The 24,117-nt window shown below is 38.7% G+C and overlaps 1 protein-coding gene across 1 annotated transcript in view; it reads right to left on the minus strand.

The window, feature by feature from the left end:
- Positions 1 to 330: 330 nt before the first annotated feature.
- Positions 331 to 24,117, minus strand: part of SLC25A36 (solute carrier family 25 member 36) — a 29,452-nt gene continuing 5,665 nt past the window's right edge. The window contains exons 2-7 of the mRNA XM_057370766.1: positions 21,625 to 21,795; positions 17,085 to 17,162; positions 14,348 to 14,448; positions 6,840 to 6,906; positions 5,094 to 5,383; positions 331 to 4,347 (exon numbers count right to left, since the gene is read on the minus strand). Coding sequence (XP_057226749.1) covers positions 4,154 to 4,347; positions 5,094 to 5,383; positions 6,840 to 6,906; positions 14,348 to 14,448; positions 17,085 to 17,162; positions 21,625 to 21,795 — 901 coding nt within the window. The 3' untranslated portion in view covers positions 331 to 4,153. The remainder of the gene's footprint in view (positions 4,348 to 5,093; positions 5,384 to 6,839; positions 6,907 to 14,347; positions 14,449 to 17,084; positions 17,163 to 21,624; positions 21,796 to 24,117) is intronic.

A 24,117-nucleotide genomic window follows, 5' to 3' on the forward strand; every position in this document is an offset into this window, starting at 1 on the left:
ATGAGTTTTGTGGTCACCACTTCCTGAATCTCAGCTGACAGACAGGATCCCTCGGTTCTGCAGCGAAAACAGTGCTCAAATCCAACTGCACCAACACATATCAATAGTTTAAGCCATCCATGAAGCCCTCCAAAAAGACCACATTAAAGGTACAATGCACATACATTATTTTCAGCTACTATAAAATGGCATAGGATAATGAGTCACTGGGATCTCCTAATGAATTTTTCATTTTTAATCACAACTGTCCAGGCACTGTTATGTATCAATAATAGAAAAATTAAAAGGTTAAAAATAGTCTACAGTTTAGCACAGAAGGCAACAWTTGAATAGAAGCACATAATTTTAATTTGCTTTGAAGTTTAAAGCAATCCAAACAAAAAGTTAACTATACAAATACAGAGTAAATGCACATAGTTTACAGCCAACTACATGTATGCAAGAATAATAGCAAACCTCACATGAGTACTGAAGTATTCTCAAWCTGTCATCTGTGAGTGTTTAGCTATGACTCTGAGGGCATAGTTATGTTCACATATGCAGGGTAGGCAGACTCTTAAATAGAAGAACTGAAAACATAACTCAGTCTTAACAGACAAAGTTGAAAAAAGTAGTACATTTACCTAGGCACACTTCAGCATTCAGCTTGTTTTCCAAATTTGAACAGTTTAAACAGGAAGCAACATTTATAAAGGCTCTCCACTCTTTTGTYTCTGGAAGCATTCTTGGACAATGCTACAGTCTGAGGAATGTTACAGATGTCGTAAGAAAAAAAACAGAATAGCAGAAACTGTCATTAACAAACAAACAATCCGCTGTCATTAACATCTCAATCAGCAAGAGAAGATGCGGAGTGCGTTATGTAAACAGAGATGGGGGCAGTGTTAATGGCTAAGTGGACAGGTGATGTCTCAGTTATAATCACAAAGTGTAAACCCACTCGCAGCCGGGCAGAGCAGCAATCGGGACAGACAGGCAGAATCACCCTCCGCACAGCACTCCAGGGCTGGAGGGGCTCAGGAGCTGCGTTCCCGCCGTTCAGTTTGCCAYGGCTTTGCCCGGCCCTGACTCGCGTGCTGCGCCGCCACCTGGCGGCCGCGCTGGGGAACGGCAGCTGCCAACCAAMCCCACCGGGCACCAGCGCTCGGGGCTGACCTCAGCGGGGGAAATCAGCCACCAATTCATTAATGAACTAATTACTGACAGTTCTTCACACACCCTTTCCTTCTAGCACAGACAACTGTGATAAAAACATGACATCCAGATACAAACCAAGATGACCAAGCTAATGGAAGTTTTAATGCACTGCTTTCAGCTCTGTAGTTAAAGATATTATCGAATGAAATATCTTGTTATTCCCTTTGAGTTTTTATAATAAATACCAAGAAAACTATATAAATAATTTAAAGGTCTTTGGGAAAGATATCAGAGGTAATTTTGCAGGTACTTATATTTTAAAAATAACAAAAAATCCCAAGAAATTTTGGGGTTATGTTTGGTAATATAAAGGAAGCCAAAACGATCACCCTGAAGTTTAAAACAATGCTGGAACACCCATTAAGGAGGTGGAAYAATAAGCTGATTGTCTGCTTTTAGCTGTTGTCTCCCATATTTAACTGTCCTTGTTAACATGTCCTACTTATCAACTCCAGGGGCTCTGCTCTCACCCAGAGAAGGCACACACACAGTACCCAGGGGATTCCAGGCAATACCCAGGAAYGGGAGACAAACACAGAACCAAGGGACAATGTACCCAAACAGAGGGCAGTAACTCTCATGAAGCCTAGGCTACTCCAAGTGTCCACTGGATTCACGAAACTCCAAAGCTGAGTATGGTCTTGGCCAATTTAAGTTTTGGCTATGATTGAGTAATCTGGATAACCTGAAGAGTGACCCACATTCTACACCATGAAAATGACAGTAAGTCACTGTTCCTCCATTTATTTATCTAAACAAAAGCATCATATCAAGGCTTAGGTCAGTCATAAATACTCTTCTCTTTTCCTAGAGAGACTACTAGAAAAAGCCCACTTTAAAATACATTTAAGCACCCCTTTCACTTCTTAAGACAATCAAGTTCACCATGGTCACACCTCAGACCATGCTCTGTCTTTAAAAAGGGAACATTTTCTGAGCAGGGAAATCAATGCAGCACTGCAAGGTCACTTTACTTACTATGGGTGGCTTTTAGAGGATCAGAAATTCATACAGAGAATTACATTAAATACTCAAATACTTTGACACTGCGTGGAGAGCATGACAAGGGTCAAAATAAAGGAAAGTAAATGAGAAAAACCCAGGCTGATTGTTCTGCAAGTTTTGAGGTTTTACATAGAGCCTACAGAACCACTGCCACAGAGATGCTATGGATTTACAGCATAAACTCCTGCACAGCTTCCACAGAAATCAAACCACATGCTTTGTTTAAAACCAATCTGCATGTTTCACACACAGCTTGATTCCAGATAATCAGTAAGAGGAAGAAAAGTTGTAAGCCCTAAGAAGGCCACAAAGTGCATTAAGAAGTCATTAATAAAATAAAGCCATTGCACATGATGCACAGTTCAAGTGTACTGAAGTACCACACTGGAAGAGCTGAGAGCACAGTTCTGTCCATGCCAGTGTAGCAGCATTTATATGGAGAAAGCTATTGACCCCAATTTACAATGATTATCTTCCTCATAARGGTGATGGATGCAGACTGAGAAGACACCTGTCTGGAAAGCTGTAAAACTTCCTGTAACATTAACTGCTTGACACTCCAGTTGTATGATTTTGGAAAACTCTGTAAATTATGACAGAATAAACCAGCTAAGCCTCACTGCTGAATGCAAGGCATTATTTTGCAATTGGCTTACGGAACAAAAACAATGCCTGAATAATCAGACAATGTGGAGGACAAGGTTATACTGTCAGGTGCAGTTCAGTACACAGGCTCAAGCTGACAGAAGTGATACAGCAATTATCATCAAGGGGAATGCTTTCAAGAAAATCTCAATTACAATTCCTCCATCCTCAGAGGCTGTCTGCACTGACAAGATCTATCACAACTTCAATTGGTCTCTGCTTTCTGGTCACCCTAGCCACAGTGATATGTGCTGTCCCCCAGTACTCCCATATAAATACTGGTAATCCGAGGCAGGATTTGCCAGACATTTAAGGGTAATACAGCTTGTGCTTAGGCAGCATGAAACTATCTGTGCGAATCCTGTCTTCACAAGTGGGAGGCTGACTAATTGAGATTTCTCATCACATTACAAATCCCTAAAAAGGCTATAAAGTAGCATTCAGCAACTTCTTCCTTAGCTGCTTGAGTGATCTGAACAGGTTGGCAAGGAAAACTGATGATATAGGACAATGTTTCATAGGTCTCTATTACTTAAGTTCCAGAACAGAAAAAGGATGATGCAGCAGGACTAGAAATCCACATACACAAACATTAACAGACTGATAACCTGAGGAGTTGAACAATCAGACCCTCTCTTACTAACCTACAACACTGCTCAAACGTCAAGGGAAAAAAAAMCAAAATCAAACCAAAAGCTACACCAGGTATCACCTTTYGTAGTGAAGAAATAACTGTTCTGGGTCCCTGCACCATATTTTTCTTGAGGTAGCAACATGGAGAACTTTACACACTGACTACTACCTCAGTCTCTTTATGAATCTTCAGAGCAACTAAAAGGAAGTTTCAGGTATAGAAAGCTATAAAAGTACTGTCTTGCCCATTCTTCCAACAGGTTCCTGTGCAGTAAAATAGAACAAAAATGATGTAGTTGAGAGCAATCACTAAGAAAAGTGAACAGGACTGCCCAGGAACATATTTTATGTCCCCTCCCTCACCCATCGGGTCTCTGAAGATGACTCAATGGCTTTGTCTAGATTAACAGATGAAAAGAAAGGAAWAATTCTGAATTAAGAGATGTATGAAGGCATTCCCTAAGGAGCAGTTCCCATTTGTCACATTGACAAGAGACCACACARTAAAGGCAGCAAAATTATTCAGAGTTGCCCACAATCAACCTTCTCTTTTGTCCACAGCCACTTGCTCCTGATGCAACGTTCCTTTTGCCCACCACATTGGCATTGACATTCAGTGGTCCACTCTAGTCTTTCCATCTTTCACCTTCTTCCAGGAAGCCTTGTCACACTGCTATCCATCAAGTAAGTAGACTACAACTTCATAGGTGGACATCATGATAGCCGTGTTTGGAATCTGTCTGATCAGGTGTGTGGTTAAACCTCGGTACAGGGCGCCGTACCCCTCCTCTCGCACAAGCAAAGAGAGTGTCTGGAAGAAAGATCTGTATTTTGTTCCCTCTTCTCTTAGTCTTGTTCGTACAACCTCTGTACAAAGAAAACCAGTGGGAAAAAAAAAAAAARAAAAAAAAGAGTGGTTACATTCACCACTTTTCATTACTTTCCCCAGCAACCAATTAGTGATTTTTACATTTACTCTGCAAATTCTCAATCTCACAAGCCTTCTTTGAAAAAAGGAGGATGAAGACAGAGTAACAAACCAAGGATGTGTAAGAAGAGAACAAGTTACATTTTTGTAAGCATTAGATATGTGACTGAACAAGGCAAATTGATTTGCTAAGCTACAACCCAGAAGAGTACTGCATCTGGGCTTGCATTTTAGCTCAGAAGTTGACACTAATTTAATACTCAGCCAATGAACAAATTTATTGTATACATAACTTGCAGGAAGATCAAGTGCAACTGCAACACAAATTAGACAGCCTGCTTCCCTAGAAGGAGGACAAGAACTTGCTGGCAAATTAGGGAAAATTGCTGAGTATATGGAAAAATATACAGCTGAAAAAGTACCTCTAAGTACCTTGGGCCATACCCTGGCAAATCCCTTGGCAAAATAAACATTGCCTAAGAAAAGGCCATGGAKGATATCCACTATACAGCATTTCCATTACTGAACACTATACTCATGTTGACTTGTTGAATCTGATATTTACACAGGGAAATATTTCTTGAGCAAGTAAACCAAAGCTGGCTGTGAATCTCAGATTCTGACTCCTGAAGATCTCAGAGAAGACTCCTTTTGATGGATCTGGGCGTGCACATGTCRCACTTACCATGGGGATATGCTATTGACGTTGCACACGTTTTGGAAGTGGCAGCAGCCATCATCATTCGAACAAAGTCCGATGCTTCTTTTGCTGATTCATCCTCATTGTCCAAGGCAGAAGCAGTCTTRTACTCCAGTAATTTTTTCTTAATACTCTCATAAATGACAAAGTGAATAACAGTCTCAGATATGCCTGCATAGGATGCGGACATCCCCCGGTAAAAGCCTTTAAAACCATCCGAGCGATAAACTCTGCGGACACATTCAAAAGCACTCATTCGCTTTTCTCCACGATTCCTAAAAAGGAGAAAACGAGTCTGATATCAGCTGGTGCAACCAGTGAGACTGGAAAATAATTCAACAGATTTGGAGGGATGAGAAGACTTAGGAAATATCCAGCACTGATGTTGAKGGGTTCCAAGTCAGACAGAGCTAAGAACACACAGAACTTGAAATCTCAAAGGCCTTCAGAACTAAACACAGGTAAAGCATTACATGGAATCCAAGCCAAACTTCACACAGTGACTAAAGAAAAAATATCACACAGAAATGTTGAACTACTCCAGGCCTCCCCAGCTCTCTGCAATAAAGGGCTAAACTGCCTGAAAACAGGCTCCCAGATGGGCTATCAGTGTCAGCGACTCATGAGAAAAATGACCATTTCCTTTTGCATAATGGATTTGTTGCTTCAATAAGGAGCTCCACAGCATTCAGTGGTAAAGGGTTCAAAGAGCAGCTCTCAGCAAACAACTGGCACAGCAACCAATGCAACACCAGTAGCTGTTATTTGATTCAACTAAGCCACTGCTGATGCCAAGGAAAATGCTCATTAGACATGACTGTATCAAGCAGAATTTGGCAAAGAAAGTTTTAGTCCCATATTGAGCTTGCTCACTGACTTGAGTTGCGCATATTGAAGTAGCTAGAACACTGTACACAGCTATGCAAACCCATGATAACACTGCATGAGATGTGCCTCACTACAGCTGCAAATGCAGTCACATGGCTGGTGCCAGCAGAGGTCTGAGTGAGCCAGGCACAGAATAAAAGAGCAAATAACCTCTAAAGGAGTTATGGTAACTCATATGGACACATGTCACATAGCATCATACTAGCATCTTCCTACAGTTTTAAACAGATGGGAATACAGAGGTCTGTCTTCCTTCCTATTTGCACAWAATTCTATTTTCATTACAAGTTTCATCATAAACCCTTTTTGTAGTCAATTCTGTCATAAGTCCAAACAATTCATTGACTATCCCACATTAAGACAATTACTGTTTCTATCCATGAAAGAAGTCTCTCCCTTTTTCTAGGCTAGAACTCATGGTATGCAAAAAAAAAAAAAAAAAGCCATAACAAAAAAGCCCTGAGGATGTTCAAGGCCTTTTTCTAAACATTTGTTATAACAGTTAATCCGTATTTCAGGAATGTTTAGCTCAACAGTTAAAGAGAATGTATTACTGAATAAAAATGTAAGCATATGGTTGGTAGAACATGATTTTAATGAGATTGTTAACCTTGTAATTAATTCCAAATTTAGTGGCCAGTCTACTACATTGCCTTAGGCATGTCTCAGAATGGATTAAAATAGAGAGAAATTATAACATAACTTGTAGAGAGAGCAGCATCAACCTTCCAAATCTGAAACGCTGAACSTTTAAAAATTCATTCTATTTTGGGATGCAGAACAGATTCACAACACCTGAGGACCATCTTATCACAGCAGTGAGATTTCCTATTGTCACTTTACCTCGCATCAAGCTGTAACCGTGTCTTTACCAACCAAATGGGATTAGTTGTTGTGATCGCAGTAAAGCCTAAAAAATGTAAAAATAACAAAATTAGATGTGATAATATCATAAGAACAGCTGCATCTAYGTTCCAAACGCTCACAGTAAGGTACAGTGGATGCAAAAACTCGGACTATACTGATTTTTCCGAAGTCCCCATTTTACTGACATTTTTGTGAATCCATACAGCCAATAAASTTAGCTAGTTTTTAAAATTTACATTAATATTGAGTAAGTTTGATTCTTAGCAAGAGATGCCCCATATAAAATATGCCAAATTAAGTACAGTTCTCTATCTAATACCAACCCTGTTTTGACACCACAGAACAGCAATGCCAACTAGACAAATATCAGCCAATTGGGCAAAAATATCACTAAGAATGCATTGCAGAGACAGCAATAGCAATTTGAGATGCTATAAAACACTGCCTCAATTTAGTTGGTTACCTGAAATACAATCCGAGTTTAAAAGCATGCAGACTGAATAAATACTAYTTTTGGTGCAGTTAAAAGGCATTTATTACTGTAAATTAAGAGACCTTTTAATAYTGAACTATAAAGAGCAGTTAAATTTGAGTGCTAATCTTTTATTTAGTATTCAAAGCAGAGATGGTTGGCTGGCCTTGGAATACTTTTATAAGCATATGAGTCTTTAAATTGTTAAAGTAAATACTATGACTTCTAACTATTCAGACAGACAGCAGCTACTCAGGTTTGCATAAGGGCCAAGGGTTAAAGCTTTGATTTTCAGTCCACTAAAGAAAAAGGAAGAAAAAGAGAAAAGGAAACAAATTAAAAAAAAAGGAAAAAGGAAAAAAAAAAGAAAAAAAAGAAGTAAGAATCACTCTTACTTCTGCACAATCGTGAAGAGAGAAGGAGAAAGCAGAGTGAAAGGCAGCTCTGAAAAAAAGTAAAATTAAAAAAAAAAAATCATCTCGAGCTGTAATACCACACATGCACCATCAATGAGGTGTCATGTCTGCAGGAGAGAATAGGAAAAGGAAAAAGCTGGAACATGGCCAGGCAAGAGATGATAAATTTAGACACTTGCTCTCTAAGTGACACACATGGCTGGTTTATCACTACAAAGACATGCTGCCCTCCTGCAAAGGGATAGATAGACTGGGGTTGTGGGGAAGGACAGAGCTACCCTGCTTAGTGCATGGTTGGGGCACGGTACTTATCCAGCAAACAGGCTATTGATAAGCTCGTTTATCAGAYCAGTAACAGCTCACAGAAATAGATTTAGCAGAACTGGTTGCATACAGTTACTCCTGTTCAATCACAATCTAGGTTTACATTGCACACAAAGGTCTGCAATACTCAGAAATGCCAGGGGATCTTAACTGTTCAAAGGTTTGATCTGTGCCCATCCCCCAAATCTTAAACAGGTCATTATGGWTTTCAGTTCAAGTTCTAAAAACAAATTACCAGATTCAGAAGCTACTAAGATTGAGCTGGTTTTCTACACCAGAAGAACAAAAACACTGGAGCTTTCTGCTCCATCTTCTGATTMAATAGATTTTTAAAYTATTTTCAAACTTCTTAACTAAGCAATTTCCTGCTGTTGATACACTACTCTTTTTTCCCTGTATCTCAGTACATATGGACACTTCATAAAATAGAGCGAAATCCTAACAAACCAAGTGTTTTATATCTCTATTTCATGGAGATAACTATGTAAAAACTCAAGGCACTGGGGAACTACTCTGCCATAGCAAGGCTTGGGATGTTGTAAAACACTCCCACATGTGCAAAACAGGCTCTGTAGCTCAAGTAGCCAGAGCCTGTCCGACCTTCACTTAATGTCTCAGAAAATCCACTGACTCCAGCAACACTTGAGCCTGACCACACTGAAAGGAAACATTGTACTGGCATTTTTTTATTTCTTTACCCTAGCACTAAGAAAGTTTCCATTTTCTTTGACTTCCAATCAAAACCTTTGTGGAGTGAAGGGCACTAGGAAATGCACAGAACTGCAACAAAGGCATGGAAATAACATGGGGAAAAATAACTAATTCCCCCTAACAGCATATTTTCTCCAAAATCAGTTAAGTCTCTCCTAGTTCTTAATTACAAGTGACCAAAGCCAAAAAGTCTTTTGTATTCCTATTTCAGTTTCATGTTTTGGAATTTTGTTACTGTTAGACTGTAACATACAGTCTTTCTTCTTCCTATTCAACCCAAACTTAGGGTCTMTGCAGATCCTAAATCTGGAAAAGGCAAGGCATAGGTACCATCAGTGGCAGTGTTTGAGTGACAGCAGTGACTGTACTCACCCACAGCAGSAGCCTGATACTTATAGGCTGGCTGAGAAGAGTATATTGGAAATTTCCAGTGCAAAGTGGTTGGCATAGGATTCTGCCCCTACTCTGCTCAAAACTACACTCCTTGGGTCACTCTAAGCATTATTTAAACGCAGCACCTCCAACAGTAGGATCAGACACTCAGCAAYGAGGCCAGTTTTTTTTAGCTAGGGCTGCCGTAAGCCTAAACTGACAGTTTAACCCTACGTTTTCAAATCAAAGGGCCTTCAATTACTCAGGTTTCAAGACGAAATGACTACAGGTCAATTCTTACAGCTAATGCAGTAAATGCAGTTAGTGAAGAAGAAAAATGAATTAAGAGTTGAGTGATGCTGACACCAATAAATGCCCTCCAAAACATGAAACATACCGTTTGGGATCCTTGAGAAGATAAGCTTTGATGATTTTTAAATACAGAAAATTTGTAGCAAAAATTTTTGTTAAAGAAATTAAGGTTGGGGCTCTCAGCAACTACCATGAAGCTCCATCAATTGTTTCTTTTTTTCTTTTAAAAAGCTACAATGAATTTTATAATRCTTTATAATGCCTATCAATGTGTTACATCCTCAAGAAAGATCCTGATTTGTGACAAGTACAGATAAATTTGGCAATASTATTCCAGACTCCTGGAGTTTTATGTTTTATTTTATTGTAACCCAGTTTCAGACAGAATTATCTCAGTTTACTTTTTCAGTTATACCAGCTACTGACAGGTAAGATCCCAGGTATTCCCATTAGGCATCATATTTCAAAGGATAGGGTTGGTGCTTTTTTATCTATAAGCCAATGTAATCGACACAGACACATGTGAACATGGAATGCTGAATTAAAAATCCGAAGTAGTAAAATAAAAAACCAAAAGAGTAAACAGAAAGAGACAGAAAGGAGATTATATACACATATTAAAAAAAAAGAAAAAGAAAAGAGGTCTTTGAAATAAATGTGACAACACAGAATATCAGCTGCAGTGTTTTAAAGGCAGCTCTGGGACACTGAAAAAAAAAAAAACCAAAATGCCTTGTTTAACCCAGTAGGGGCTTTCAATTAGCCAGAGCTAAGTACAGTAGCAGCTCTCAGTGAAAGGTATTTCCTACCTTTCCCTGAACTGCACAGAAAAAAAAAATTAAAAAAAAAAATCACTCTAACCAGAGTTAAGGAAAAGTGATGTCTTTGCACAATGCACATCATCTGAGTTCAAGCTAGAAGTGCCTTCCCCTTATGTTGTTTATTCAATAGAGATTACAAACCCAATGTGTGGTTCTTACACTAGAGGCTGCAAGAGACGCTCAGTTCAGTACTCACGAGGTTTAAGTTAGTCCATATTGCTGCAGGAAGTGACCTGCGGAGGGGGAGCATGAGATGACACGATCTCACTCTTTTCACGGGAGAAATGTACAGTAAATGCCTAAAATAGACACAGGCTTTTCTGTATCATAACAACAAGCAGTGACCTCATCAGACACAAGTGTACAAATCGAATCCCAGCGGAAGGATTTGTCAATTAGTTATTGGGAGATCTAACTGTTTGCAGGTAAAAGTTCAGGAAAAAAAAAGAAAGAAAAATAATCAAAACAGGCCACAGATATTAAAATAGATGTGTAAAATGCACTGAGTACTGAAATTTCTGCTCATTTGCAGCAGTTCAATTTTACATCTCCAAATACTTACCTATATAGCAAATTTACAAGTGAACCCTTCTTCCCCACTCCCTTGAAAATATTACTCACAAAAGCTAGCTTAGTCTTAGGACTGAAAAAGCAAAGATAGATGCCTTATGAAATCCAACTTCCTAAGATCAGTAAGTAWGCATTTTATTTGGTATGAATTAACTGTGTACATAGTAGTAAAACCTTGCAAAAGTAATGTAATCTCTAAGTAATAAAGTGGTCCCAATTATTTTTTAATAAATAATATTTTTTTTTTAAATCTGCATTTGGGTTGGTATGCCAGTAAAGTTCTAGAAAAWACAGCAACAGCATACAGGGCAAAGTAGTTTTGCAGCAGATTTGCAACCATGTTGTCTGACTGAGGCTATGAATCATTAAAAAAGCAAATAAGAAAGCCATACAGGAATCAAGTATCTCATTCAATTCTCTACAGCTTTTCTTCTCTGTGGTGAGAGAGGCTGAGTGCAATGAGAAGGCAGAGTTTATAGTGAATCTGAGACTTTAGCCTAACTTGGAAATGTCCAGAAATCAACTCTCTTCATACAAGCAAGCACTCTCAGTCTTGTAGCTCTGACATATTYACTGCCCTAGTCCACAAAAAGAGAACCATGATATGCTGAGGAGTAAGCAAAAAGGATTGCTGAGTATTTCTTCATGTCTACACAGATATTTTAGGTATGAGGGGACATGAACTATATGCTGGAAACTAGCATGGCAAGACGACAGCATTTATTTCTATTTGCATAAGGCATCAGTTGCTAATACGCAGATAATTCAKTCTCCTTGGCATAAACCAAACTTGGTACAAGAATCTTAAAACTATAAATATGTATTTTGAGAAGGAAGAAGCAGGCCTAAAACCAACCAACAAAAAAAATGCTTAAAATATCATACCCTCAGCCTTTCACTCCCAAAACCACCATGTGCATAAACCAATCCTTATTTAACAATGACATCACTCTAGCCTGAGACATGTATTAGCACATGATACAAACACACAGAATTTTAAGTTGACTAAAGTTCACTATTTGCAGTACTTTCATAAAACAATGTTACAGTTGTCTTTTTTTTTTTTTTTTTGCATCATTACTATATTTTGCAACCTAGAGGAAAAGCTTTGTAAGTGCAAATCCCACTTCATGCTAATTAGGTVTTAGACTTTATGAAACAGAAAGGTCATATCCAAAAAAACCCCAACCCACCAAAAAACCTCCAACAAAACAATAACCCTCATTTAAGACTGAATTACTCAATTCCTTACTGAAACCAATGGCAGCTGAAAAAGAAAAACACCATTACTGATTATTTTTTGCTAATTGTGAAGTATTTATCCACCTTGCCAATTCTGAAACCTTAGGTTCCAAAGCAAATATTGCAATGATCTGCTGTATTAACCTGTCAACCAAATAAGAGCTCACATTTGATCTTGTCCCTGTTATTTTGTTATTTCTTTAAGGCGATTTGCATCATACAGCAATACAAACCTTGCAGGTAAAACTGTTAATAGCTGGTTTAAGTGCATTTTCTGAAATATATTAGAATTACAAAAACAAAGTTAGCACATTCCCAAGAAAGCAATTTTAATTTTAACTGCAGAGYCCTTTTCAAACATCAGAATAACACCAGAACAGAGTATTGAAATGTTGTTTGTCAAAAAAACTGAGAATTTCTGTATTGTACAGTGCCAAGACCTATGGTGTGAGCCTGCACTGAGCATTCTGTTTTGCTGACTGTGGTTTAGAAATACAACTGCAGAACTTGGGAWGTGTGAGAAAGTTAACAGCCCCAAGAGCTGCTCAATACTTAAACTTGTATACCAAAGTAAAAAAGGTAAACAGAAATCAAGGCTCAATAGAAATCAAGGCTCAATGTTTCCCCAGTCTCCTGCAGTCGTATGTACAAATGCACAACATCAACCCTCTGGAAATGAAGCAGCTACAGAATTCCAAGACAGACTACAGCCTGAGCCTGCAAACACTCAGGAAATGACAGTACAGCACATCTCCATAAATGTGCTTTTCACTACAGAATGAGGGCAAGAACTTCCAAAGATGAGGAACACTCTGACCTTTCATTTGTGTGCAGCACTGCAGCTGCAGCACTGCACAAGATGCACAAGTTGCCTTCAATCAAGGACAGACTTGTTCATATCACCCATACTTCCCCTGTCCCTAAATTTAAAGACATGTTTTATTCCCTTGACAAGGAGCTGAAGACTCTTTATTTTTCTTGGTGCAATTAACTGATTAGGATAAACTCTTCATTAACTCCCCTTCCATCCCATTCCCCATGCTGTTCACTGACAAATAAAACCACACACTTCTAGATAATAAAAAAAACCAACCAACGTTGCATTCTCCTTGCCTGACTTGGGCAAAATAAAAGAGCTTTCCTGGCATCTTAAACATGAAAAACTACCACAAAATTTCAGGTGCCAGAGATGAACATTAGTGTCATTTAAGTATAAAGCTCATGGCAGTTGTATTTTATATGCTATATGAACCTTTTTCTATCAGATTTTTAGCAAGAATTAAATAGAAATCTAATCCTATTCTKTATTCTGACATCACACATTTGTCAGTTCATTCCAGATTGCTGGTACACGCATTCTATAGGCTGGTTGTAAAATTTTACAGGAAATAAAAACTTCAACAATTAAATTGCCCAAATTCATCTGTGCCTATGAAGTGCTATGGCATATGAAAAAAAACTTGAAAATTTGTTTCTGTGCAGGAAAGGCATAGGCAACAACAGGTAAAGCATTGCCAGCCCGTTTTGATTTTCCAGCACAAGTCCAGGACCATAATTCAGCTCAGTTGCCTTTAACTCCTCCTTGTAAATGATCCCAAAGCACAGAATATACAAATCAAGCAACAAATGTTGGAAGGTGCTAAAATAAACCAAAGTTACACTGCAGATATAAAATAGAAATTATTTCTTCAGAGATAAAAATATATGAAAACTATGAAAAATCTGCTCTTTGACTCTTCAGTGGTAGAGCAAACTTCCCATAGACTGGTATAYGAACAAAGGAGGGAGAAATGTAACATAGAATTTACAAATATCTGCAGGCATATTTCTGAAAGACAAAAATCAGTCAAATATACAAAGCTGTAGCAGAAAGTGGTGGTAAAAAAGTTAAGAATTAAACCAGAAGTCAACACAAATAATGTTTACASCACACAGAGCAATAAGTTACTGTTTTGAAAGGTTACCTTTTTCATTTCACAAATTTATAATTGAAAAAGCAAGCATGCAGGTTTTCTAGAGAAGACRTTCACACACACTTATTTATCACCCAGTGCAGTTTCATGCATATATGCTCCAGAGAGCCTGTTTGTTTACTGACAGGCCAAGGCAGATAACCACTAAAAAGACATCATTCAATTACCAAACATGTTCTGTTTTGTTGGGGTTTTTTTTCCCACATTTATTGTCACCTCTCATTTTGCAGATATGACTGTAGGATGAAGCTAAAAAGTTACAGATCCTTACCTGCCACTCCAGCTGAAATCATGTGTACCTGGGTAGAATCTGGATTGAAAATACTGTTCAACTTTTCCTTGCAGTTTGAGTAAGCAGCAAAATATATAGCTCTAAAATTARAACAAAATCCAAGTTATGTTATGTTTTGCATGTCAAAATCCTTAATGAGCAGTGCCATTGAATTCACTAACTGAAGAGAATCATGGGCTAAAACTTCYTTTCTCAGTAAAGACCTACTCAAGRATTAACGCTTGCAAAGTAGTGGGACTATTCTACAAATGGAAAAGAAGAAACCAAATGTGACACTTGAACTTTCTTTTTTCAATTCCAATCAGCGAGGGGAAGGACAGATAGTTTGAAATGTGGCAGTGGTTTTGGGACAGTAGGAAGTTCAGCCAGGGAAGAAAACCTCAGAAAAAGTTCCAGTATTCTTCAACACTAATAATAGAACGAGTTCCTTCTAATGTACCTAAACTCATTTCAATAGCAAGACAATTTAAAGAGAACTGGCAAGTATGCAGCTTCTTTAAAAAAAACCCAAACAACATTCTTATTACTATAGCATTTAAGATTTAAATGTTGATAACTCATGATTATAAATATTTATACTYTAAATGCTAGAACAGCTGTGAAGCTGAGATTCACATTTTGTTTCCAGAGTTCTGCATTTGTAATGGACACTGAGTTTTGTCTCTGAATACACCATGAAAAATGTTGTAAACTTGTGCTAACTCAGGTTTGTGAGCTGGTGTCAAAACAAAGCTAGACAAAGTCAGCATCCCAATTGAATGTACTATAAAAATGCTTGGTTTTGCTCACTAAAGCTAAAAAACTTGTTTTAAGCACATCTAAACTTCACATTTCAGGTTGTAGCTCAGTCTTTTTAAACGTACAAGTGCCCCYCTGCAAGAGAAAAAGTGAACGTGCAATTTTTCCCAAGCAGGACATTAACCTCATTAGCTGTGCAAACATGTTTTTCTTTATTACAAAAAAGATAAAGTGCTTGTTTTATGGGTGTAATTTCCAAAATGGAACCTGAACTCAGTTAAGTACACTGGATGTGTTATGAAACATGCTTCTCTACAGCTTATTTAAACAAAGAGCTGATGTTAAATCCACTTAGCTAATGCTTAATTGAAATGAAGTACWGGGTGAAGACAGACTCAGCCAGAGGGAAATAAAGATGTGCGTATAAATAAAGTTTACACATTACATCAAGTTGACATTTTTGGTATGGTGGATGGGAGGCAACAAGCTAAGTATTTCACCTGAGKGAAGAAGCAAAGGGAAACAGAAGATTTATCATATAATTAACTGAAAAGAGRTAATTTGTCTTATTAATTGAGCATATTTCTCCTAGAGGATAGTCACTTATACAATAGAACCCATTCCTGGATAAAAATTGCTATTAAATTGATTATCAATATTGAAGATTTGATAGAACAGCGTAATCTATTATATAAAAGTACAGGCTCTCCAGACGAGGGAGTGCTGATATTTTACCTAATAGGTGTCAAGAACAAAAATGCTACTGAATYAACTTCAGCTTTTCCAAACAGCAATGCTAAGTTAGTGATGAGAAAATACTTGAGATATTCCTAAATCCTTTAAAAAAGTCTAAAATAAAAATAACTCAATTCCTCCATTATGGTTTTCTCTTATTCATGCAGAGAATCTATCGAACACTACCACATCAAAACTAAAGTTCAGTTTAATGATATTTTTCAGAAACATCCAAATACCTCAAACCAGAAAAGTTAAGATACTCTCTAAATTAGAGTGTGCAGGACACTGAAATGTTTTCAAACAAAATAAATAAACAAAAGCAGGACACTAAGTCAAAGGAAGAACAAAACCTGTGTGAACTCTATTCCCCCTGCATAAAGGCTCTTCTAAATAGAAGAGCAAAAATATGGGCCAGGAAACAACTGCAACTGTTTCTATAATGTAATTACTTAATCYTGGGTGAGGACAAAGCTGTGTAAAAGCACTCTTCCTATGTATTGTCCTATTTTTGGRCTGAACTTCAGCTAACACTTCTATGCAAGGATAAATTCAAACTCTGGCATAATCTGCTCCTCTCTGCCTGCCAGCACCAGCTRAGTAGCTGGGGTATTTGTGCTGATRCAGAGCAACAGACAACAGCACMGCCACTGCCAACTAGATCAAATTTACATCCTCGGCCCCTGCACTGCCCCAGTACCCTTTGGAGCCCAGCCCAGCTGGATCTGCTTTCTCTGGGACAGTTGCTAAGTCTCTCATCTTACCCAGTGTCTCACCCTTTCTGAAGATTCAGAACAGGCTTCCTCCTGCAGGGAAGCACCAGGCTGTGYTTCACCAGAACTCAGGAAGGAATACCCAGTGTATGAGGCTACAGTCACAGAATTGCTTCCTGAGCATGATGGATTAACTGAAAGCCAAGTCTGCCTTTGTATTTTCCAAGATCCAAACTTCCAGTTTACATGTGCAACTCCTCAAGCACTTTTTCTTTTTAACTAGACAAAACTCCGCATAAGGGATAGTACACAACAGTAAATACTATTATAGTGCACACAGGATAGGAAAGGTTGAGATACCTGGAGCTCTGGAGTACATAAATGGCTCAATTCCTTAGGCAAAAAATTACCSTAGAAACCAAAGGCTTCTTGCTGCTAATTAACTATTTATAACTGCWGATGCAAGACTTGTTTCAAATACAATTTAAATCCCTTGATGTATTTCATTTATTGTGCRTGTTTGTACTTACCTGGAAGGAGCAACACCTACTAAATTAGGACCCAACCCTCTGAACAGAGAACGAGGGCCTTCATTTTGCAAGATCATCCTAGAAAAGAAAGAGATAATACTGAAACATTCAGAACAAAATTAAGGAATGCACTAACCACCAAAACTACATAATGTGAAAAACTTTCATAGTAACTGACAATAATACAGTGCCGACTACAAAAAAAAATTAGTCACTTCTTAGAATCAGCATGAAAAACTACGTTATTGCTCAACATGCCACAAAAACCATAAACTAAATGCAAAGTAAAACTCAGGATGTCAATACAGATTTAACTTCCATGTAGGAGAATGCACATGCCCAGAGTTGTCTGTTGGGAAGTTAAAGRAAGTGTCCTTGAATCAGGGAGAGAATACTCAGCATGGAAATGTTCCCATTCGTGTAGATTGTAGATAGTTAAGGATGCAAAAATAGTTGAATTTATGCTACATTCCTTTCACTTCCCTTYAGCTCTCAATGTTTGTGAACTTCTTTGAGTGGGAGGGCCAGGGAACAAAAGGCAAGAGAGAAGGAGAAGAGGCAGAGTTCAGAAGTTCAGTCTCACTGAGCCATTGCTGTTTGAGAACCACTCTGCAGGATGCTGTTCTACTGYTTATGACACCCAGCCAGGAACACCTTTGGCAATTTATTATCTCCTCCTGTCAAAAGGAGAGAGACCTCAACGTAGCTTTGCATGTGCTACCCCCCAGTGCAATTCTACAAGATTCCCAACAGAGCACTGAGTTCCATGGCAGAAACTGCTATCTGGAAGGCTGCTTTCCTCTTTGCCCTGCCTTTCTCATCCCATAAATTACTGAAATCCACTAACTATTCAACTAGAAGCCCATTCTTAGCTTTATTCTTTAAGACATGATGATTAGTTTGACTACAGTAAAAGGAAATTGAGAACTTCACTGTGAGAAGTGGCCCTTCCTGGAGGCTGGCAGGGGCTCTCTCCTATCAGTTTTGAACTGCTGCCTGTGTGTTCCTACCCAAGCACTGCTGCTGGGCTGTAAAGCCAGTGGTTTTTTGCTTTTTGACTTGTTCCAGAGAAGACAGCCCTTACCTACCCATGCAAGGTAATTCACTGATGGTACCTGAGACAGGAGTGTAACCCATGCAGAGTCACAGCCACAGTACAATCCTCACATCTCCTGTACCACACCTACTACAAACACAGCTCAGGAAAGATTGCTTGGGTGGTAACAGGATGTAACTCTCCGCCATTTGTGGAATTTACAGAGAAGCAGGGATACAAGCAGCGGGTTGAGACCTCAAATGAGGCATTACATTCCTTTAGTGTTTGTAGAATGGATGGCATGTAGTTGAGGATTTTAGGAAGAGTTGAAAACTGTAYCATGCAAGGTATCATGGCACAGTAAGAGACTGTGCATGAACGTTCAGTTTTAGTGAATCTGCCCCACAATCTAGAWGTTAATCACATCAGTATTTTACAAATAGGACATGGGAGGGGAAACAAGAACTACCTGCATCCCATTACTGCAAATTGCTCTAGCWATTACTTTGGAACCAGATTTAAAGTTAAGAATTAACTACATTCCCAGATGCTGCAAAACAGAGCCACGTGCCTATTGATTTAGAAACTTTGGCCAATGCACATGAACAGTTCTCCTGTATATTTTGATTTCAAAGAACCATGCAGGTTAATGACAATTACTCAATAAAGCAAACTAACCTTCTATAAATGGCTATTTTGTTTGGAATTTACTCTCAGAAAAAACAAGTGAAAGCAATCTATAGCACTGAAGGAGATTCCATGCCTATTCTAACTTCCAGTAGCTGATTCCCCACTGCTCTGCTGCTAAATCAAACTGAAACTTCACCCTTGCTTTCACTACACAAAAATAGAACAGTGGTTCTGCAGTTACCAMTGCTGTTTAGGAATGCTGATACGTAATGTGTCCAGCAACATCCTAGCTTTGTGTCCTTAACAATTAGAACTTCACTATGTGGGCAGCATTGCTTCACAGCACTAACTGGAATATTGAACACAYRCTCRAAGATACCTTGGAAATACAAATTACTTAGACCTGTTTGTCATCCTGAAAGCATTTTTATGCCTTGAAATGCTGAACTCAATTAACATGATCTGTGTTCACTTAAACCACTCCTTAAAAATCACTACCACCACATCAYGTGCTACGCATCTATCGATGCACAYACAGTAATACATGTATTCAAAGCAGCAGGAATCTCAGTGTCTTAAGAGAAACTTAGGGGTGAAGGGTTCCAGGTCTATTTGCTGCTTCTGGATCTACAGCTCCAGAACTGGACAGAGCAGCAAAAAGCTAAAGAGAGATTGCAACAGACAGGATTATAATGAAGATAGTTACTGTGCTCTTTTGCATTCACAGACACCAGCTGGAAGAGTGCCAGAGGCTGCACTGAAAATAAGACACAAACTTTTTTCATTGAAGAGCAGATCTCAGAGCCTGCACTTGTTTATTGAAAGCAGTTAAGGGCAAATCCATGGTTGGAAGAGCAGGACAAGCGCTCCAYACAGCCTCAACTGACCTTCTTAGGTCACATGGAGAGCCTGTACTGGGAGGCTGGTGAGATTTCCATTAGCAAGACCTCAGGTTTAAATTGTACAGGATGAATGATGAGAATATGTAATATATCATGCAAAACAGATATTTAAGAATAAAAGAATTCACTTTTCTCACCAGAGAATAGAGTCACCTGTTTTTCCGAGTTTGTTTTGAAGTCACCTCCACCGATGTTTAAAATGCAGAAGTGATTCTACAGCAGTCAGTTCACTGAAATTCTGACATAATTTGCCTGATTCAGTCTGCTTTTAGACTGTGTAATGTGGGCCTTGGAGCACTGCACCAAATTTGTTACGAGACAACCAAACTCTGACAATTCTGAGTCCAAAAATATCAAGTGACAAGTAACGCCAGGACAATGATAAAGGAATCCAGTTTTATTTCCTCACTAAATAGCCCTAGTACTTAACCAAGCGTAATTATGTCCTATACCTATGTATTTTTACTGTCACAGTCCACTGCCATGTCACTTGGGATTTTTTCATATTTACTGTATTTAAAGAACTTGAAGCCCAGGCTTTGCATCTCAGCCCTTTGATAATGACCTGAAAGAAAACACATCTAAGCAAAGAACTAAAGCAGCAGAAGAGACACATTCTTATCTAACACATTAACAGCATGTGCAATAGGGCAATTGTTAAAGACTAATAAAACAAACAAGCCCTACCAATGAAGCTCATCATGGACTACCTCTACCTCAGTCTGTATTTGCTTCCTGGGAATACCAAGTTTTTTTCAGTTTTAGGGATGCATTTAAAGTATAGCAGGCTTCTAGCAGAGAGGCATAACAAATACACATTTATTCAACCTGCTATTCATTTATATATGTTTCTAAATGGAAAATAAATTGATAACCAAACATGCAGAAAGAAGCTGAAGCACATGACTTCCATCAAGAGAAGCCAATGAGTCAAGTGCGCTGGATGAAATTCTCCTTGTCACAATCCAAGCCTTTCCTTCCCACACACCTGTTCCAAACATGTTCATCCATGAGATCATCACACATGAAAAGGCTCCATATTAAAACTTGACAATAAGAATGATCTTCCATTCAAGGAGCTGTTTGGGAACACCCTCCATTTAAGCAAATCCTATCCTCTAACCAGATTGAGCTTAAATCCTACACTTCAGCTGCCAGAAGGGGCTCTCTACAAACTACTCACTAATTAATTGGGAATAGAAGATAGAATTTGTCAACACTCAACCAACTTTCTAATACAAGGAACAGCAGCAGGTCCTTCCTGGAGGAAATATCCCCTCATTCCCAAATACTGAAGGTACCTCCCCTTCCCTTAAGTGGCTAGCAGGGTGAAGTAAACCCTTCCTGTGGGCTGTACAAACAGTAACTGTGGCCTTATGACGTTGCTGTTGGCTCCTGAACTACATAAGCACTGACAGCAAGGAGAGGAAAGGCAGTCCCCATTCAGTGAGGCACTACACAAACAAGACATCCTGGATCATTGCAAAAGCTAGCCTTAGCTGTTTTTTACTAGCTCTAGGAGTGTTACTAGTCACACTTCCACCTGAAGACATTCAAAGGCAGAAACTGTCTGGGGCAGTGAAAGATGAAAGAAACTATGAAGCTAAGTTAATCTTAATTACCCCCATATTCAGTAGCTTCTATGATTTGGACACGAAACAGTTTTAAAAAATTTATACTAACACTTTTTAAGGATGAAAATGGGAGTCTGGCATTTACATGTTCTCAGTAAATTTGGGATGCAGTTTGGAGCTGTGAGTTGTACAAGGTATATGTGCTCTGCTAATTCCCAATACAAGCTCAAGCACAAAGGGCATTCAAAAAATTGGAAACACTGTTAAAAAGCATAACATGGAAATTAATTTCATTGGTAACATGACAGTCTGAATCTTTCACACAGATTTATTCAACACATCTCTGTCCTCCGCTCTCCCCAAAATGAACCCAAACCCCTTGTGCCAGGTAYACTCACTTCAGACAATGAAGAGGTCCTGGAGAAACTCTGGTTACTCGATTGACGGTAGCACCATTCACAGTGTTGAGATGAACCTCAGAGATGTAGAGAGTCACAGAAGAGGACTGCAGTCGTGTTTTTACAACTTCCAGTGGACATGTCAGAATTGCACCAACAGTACCCCCACATCTGCCAAGATAAATAGGATCGTCACATTTTTAACTGCAAAGATATATTCACATAGAATTGACATTATACTCAATATAGTCACTGCAAAAAGTGAAGAACCAATKGYAACATGTGTGACAATGATACAGTTATTTGCCCTTGGAGGCAAGCAAACTGTTTAGTCAGTTTGCAAACCCCACAACTTGAAGTGAAATTTAAACAGACAGAAAGTAGTGAAGGTGCATAGTCTTCAGTACATGCTGTTCAAATCAGATCTGGAAAGTAGCTCAGTAGCTTAAATGTTTAACTTCTTATGGTAAATTTTAACTTTTTTTTTTTCAATGTGCAGTGTGTTCATGACCACAAACAAGATGCCAAAAATCCTTAAGGGCAGAAAGATTTATGCGCTATGCACACAGGGATACATAAAAAAACTGGTAAAATCTGTGGTGTGGCAATATAATAACATCTTCAAAAGTCCAACTGTATTTTGGTCATTGTACCATGAAAGCAGTGATTGTCCAAGCGCTTCCCAAGCTCTGCCCATTTCAGCAAGGCAGAACAGGTACTGTGGAGTAGAACCTGCAGAGCCAGAAGAGCTCACGTTGCAGGGTTTCCTTCAGTCTCTCATTTCTGAGAGTGAGCCAAGGCAAGCCGTGCACAACATGTGCTGACAGAGCAGTTCCTGCCGTTCTGCTCGAGCACAGCACAGCCAGGAACACACTGCCCCGCACAGCTCTGCTCAGAGCCTTCTTGGGCTTCTTCAGAACTCTGTTATTGGTATCTACATTCCTAGCTGTGCAACTACAGCCTCTGAGGGAAAAAAAAAACAAATCCACAAATTCTGAGTTCCAAGACATCTCAAATTCTATGGCATTACATTACAAAAAAAAAAAGAAAAAAACCCGAAAAACAAAAAAAAAACCCAAAACTACTTTCCTTGAACCTTTTCAGAGATCAGTATTAAYACTGCTAAACACCCTTCTTAAAACTAAGGCCAGAGCACTACCTGTCTGTCTCATTTAAAAAACAAASAAACAAAAAATTCCAACCTAAAGAAGTAAACCCAGATTTCAATTCAGGTATTGACGGTAACTACAGCTCAGTTTGAAATCCACTAACACATAGATACAATTTGTACTAAATTTAAAGGGCCCAGCATTCACTTCCCCTAATAAATATATATATATAGTAACAATATATATTAACTTGAAGAGTTGCTGGATTTTGACAAGAAAGTTATCACCTTTTTTTTCTCCTTGCACAACAAACTCAAACACCCTCAAAACCTTTAAAAAGTTTGGGTGACTGTTCAAGCCTTTTTAAAATAATGTTTTATGAAATGCAAAGGAGAGTTAAGTCGGAGTTAGGAGTAAGGGCTAAGACTTAAGGTCTCCTATAAATTTTCATGGGAGAATACTCTGATGACTCTTTTCTACCACAGACAATACAAAAAATACAGCACTGCATCCTACAAACCTAATCTGTTTGTATGAAGTGAACTGAGAGTACAGCTGCCAAGTAGAAGTTTGATGATGTTCTCTTAACTCCATTTAAACTCAGTGACCCAGAGGTATCCTATTACTAAGCCTAAAGGCATCTTGCCCATCCCTAACTCCAGCATTAGCCTGAAGTTTATTCTCTTCAAATATTTAATTGAGGAAAGATATCGAGTTTCTTTGYCTGTCTGGAAAAAAGCGTTATCACAGGAAGATGAAAGACAGTCTTTCAGAGTGTGCCGCGCTCATGCAGTTACAGCCTGACACAGACCTTCAGCAGCCTGCTCTGAATGAGCAATTCACTTGCTTTAACAGTAAGCTACAAATAGACCAATTTTAAAATCAGAGTTGCAGAAAGACAGAGTAGATGTGATAATATTTATTTTAGCCAGTGTTGGAAGCAGCAGGAGCCTGTTAACATATGAAGGTTCACAACATGAACAGCACGTGAGAAGCACAGGCRGGTCAGCTCTCAAAACAACTTCACATGAAGCTACTGAAGCTCTAAAGCTCTGAGACAAAGTTGCCATGTTTCCTGCAGCTCGAAACAGACCCCACTCGATCGTAATGTGTCTGTGCAGGCARTRTAGGAAGTTKGCTTTAGTGTTTATTTCCWTTYTTRYAACCTCTCCATTTCTGCYCCCCTTGCGCTTACTTTCCTGAAAKCTTTTCTGCATTTGATTTTGGACAGGTTACACAAGAAYTCGTTTTCAAGCAACAGTAATCACAAGAGAAAGCACGAGGTAGGATTTATATTAACGAGATAAATGCTATGGGACTGGAGAAGAAAATGAGAACAAAAAAAACTTGACCTGCATTCTTGAACACAGCTTGGAGTTTGGAG

This window comes from Malurus melanocephalus, unplaced genomic scaffold (assembly GCF_030028575.1).
Source record: "Malurus melanocephalus ecotype Western Australia unplaced genomic scaffold, MMel_1.1 scaffold_132, whole genome shotgun sequence".
NCBI lineage: Eukaryota > Metazoa > Chordata > Aves > Passeriformes > Maluridae > Malurus > Malurus melanocephalus.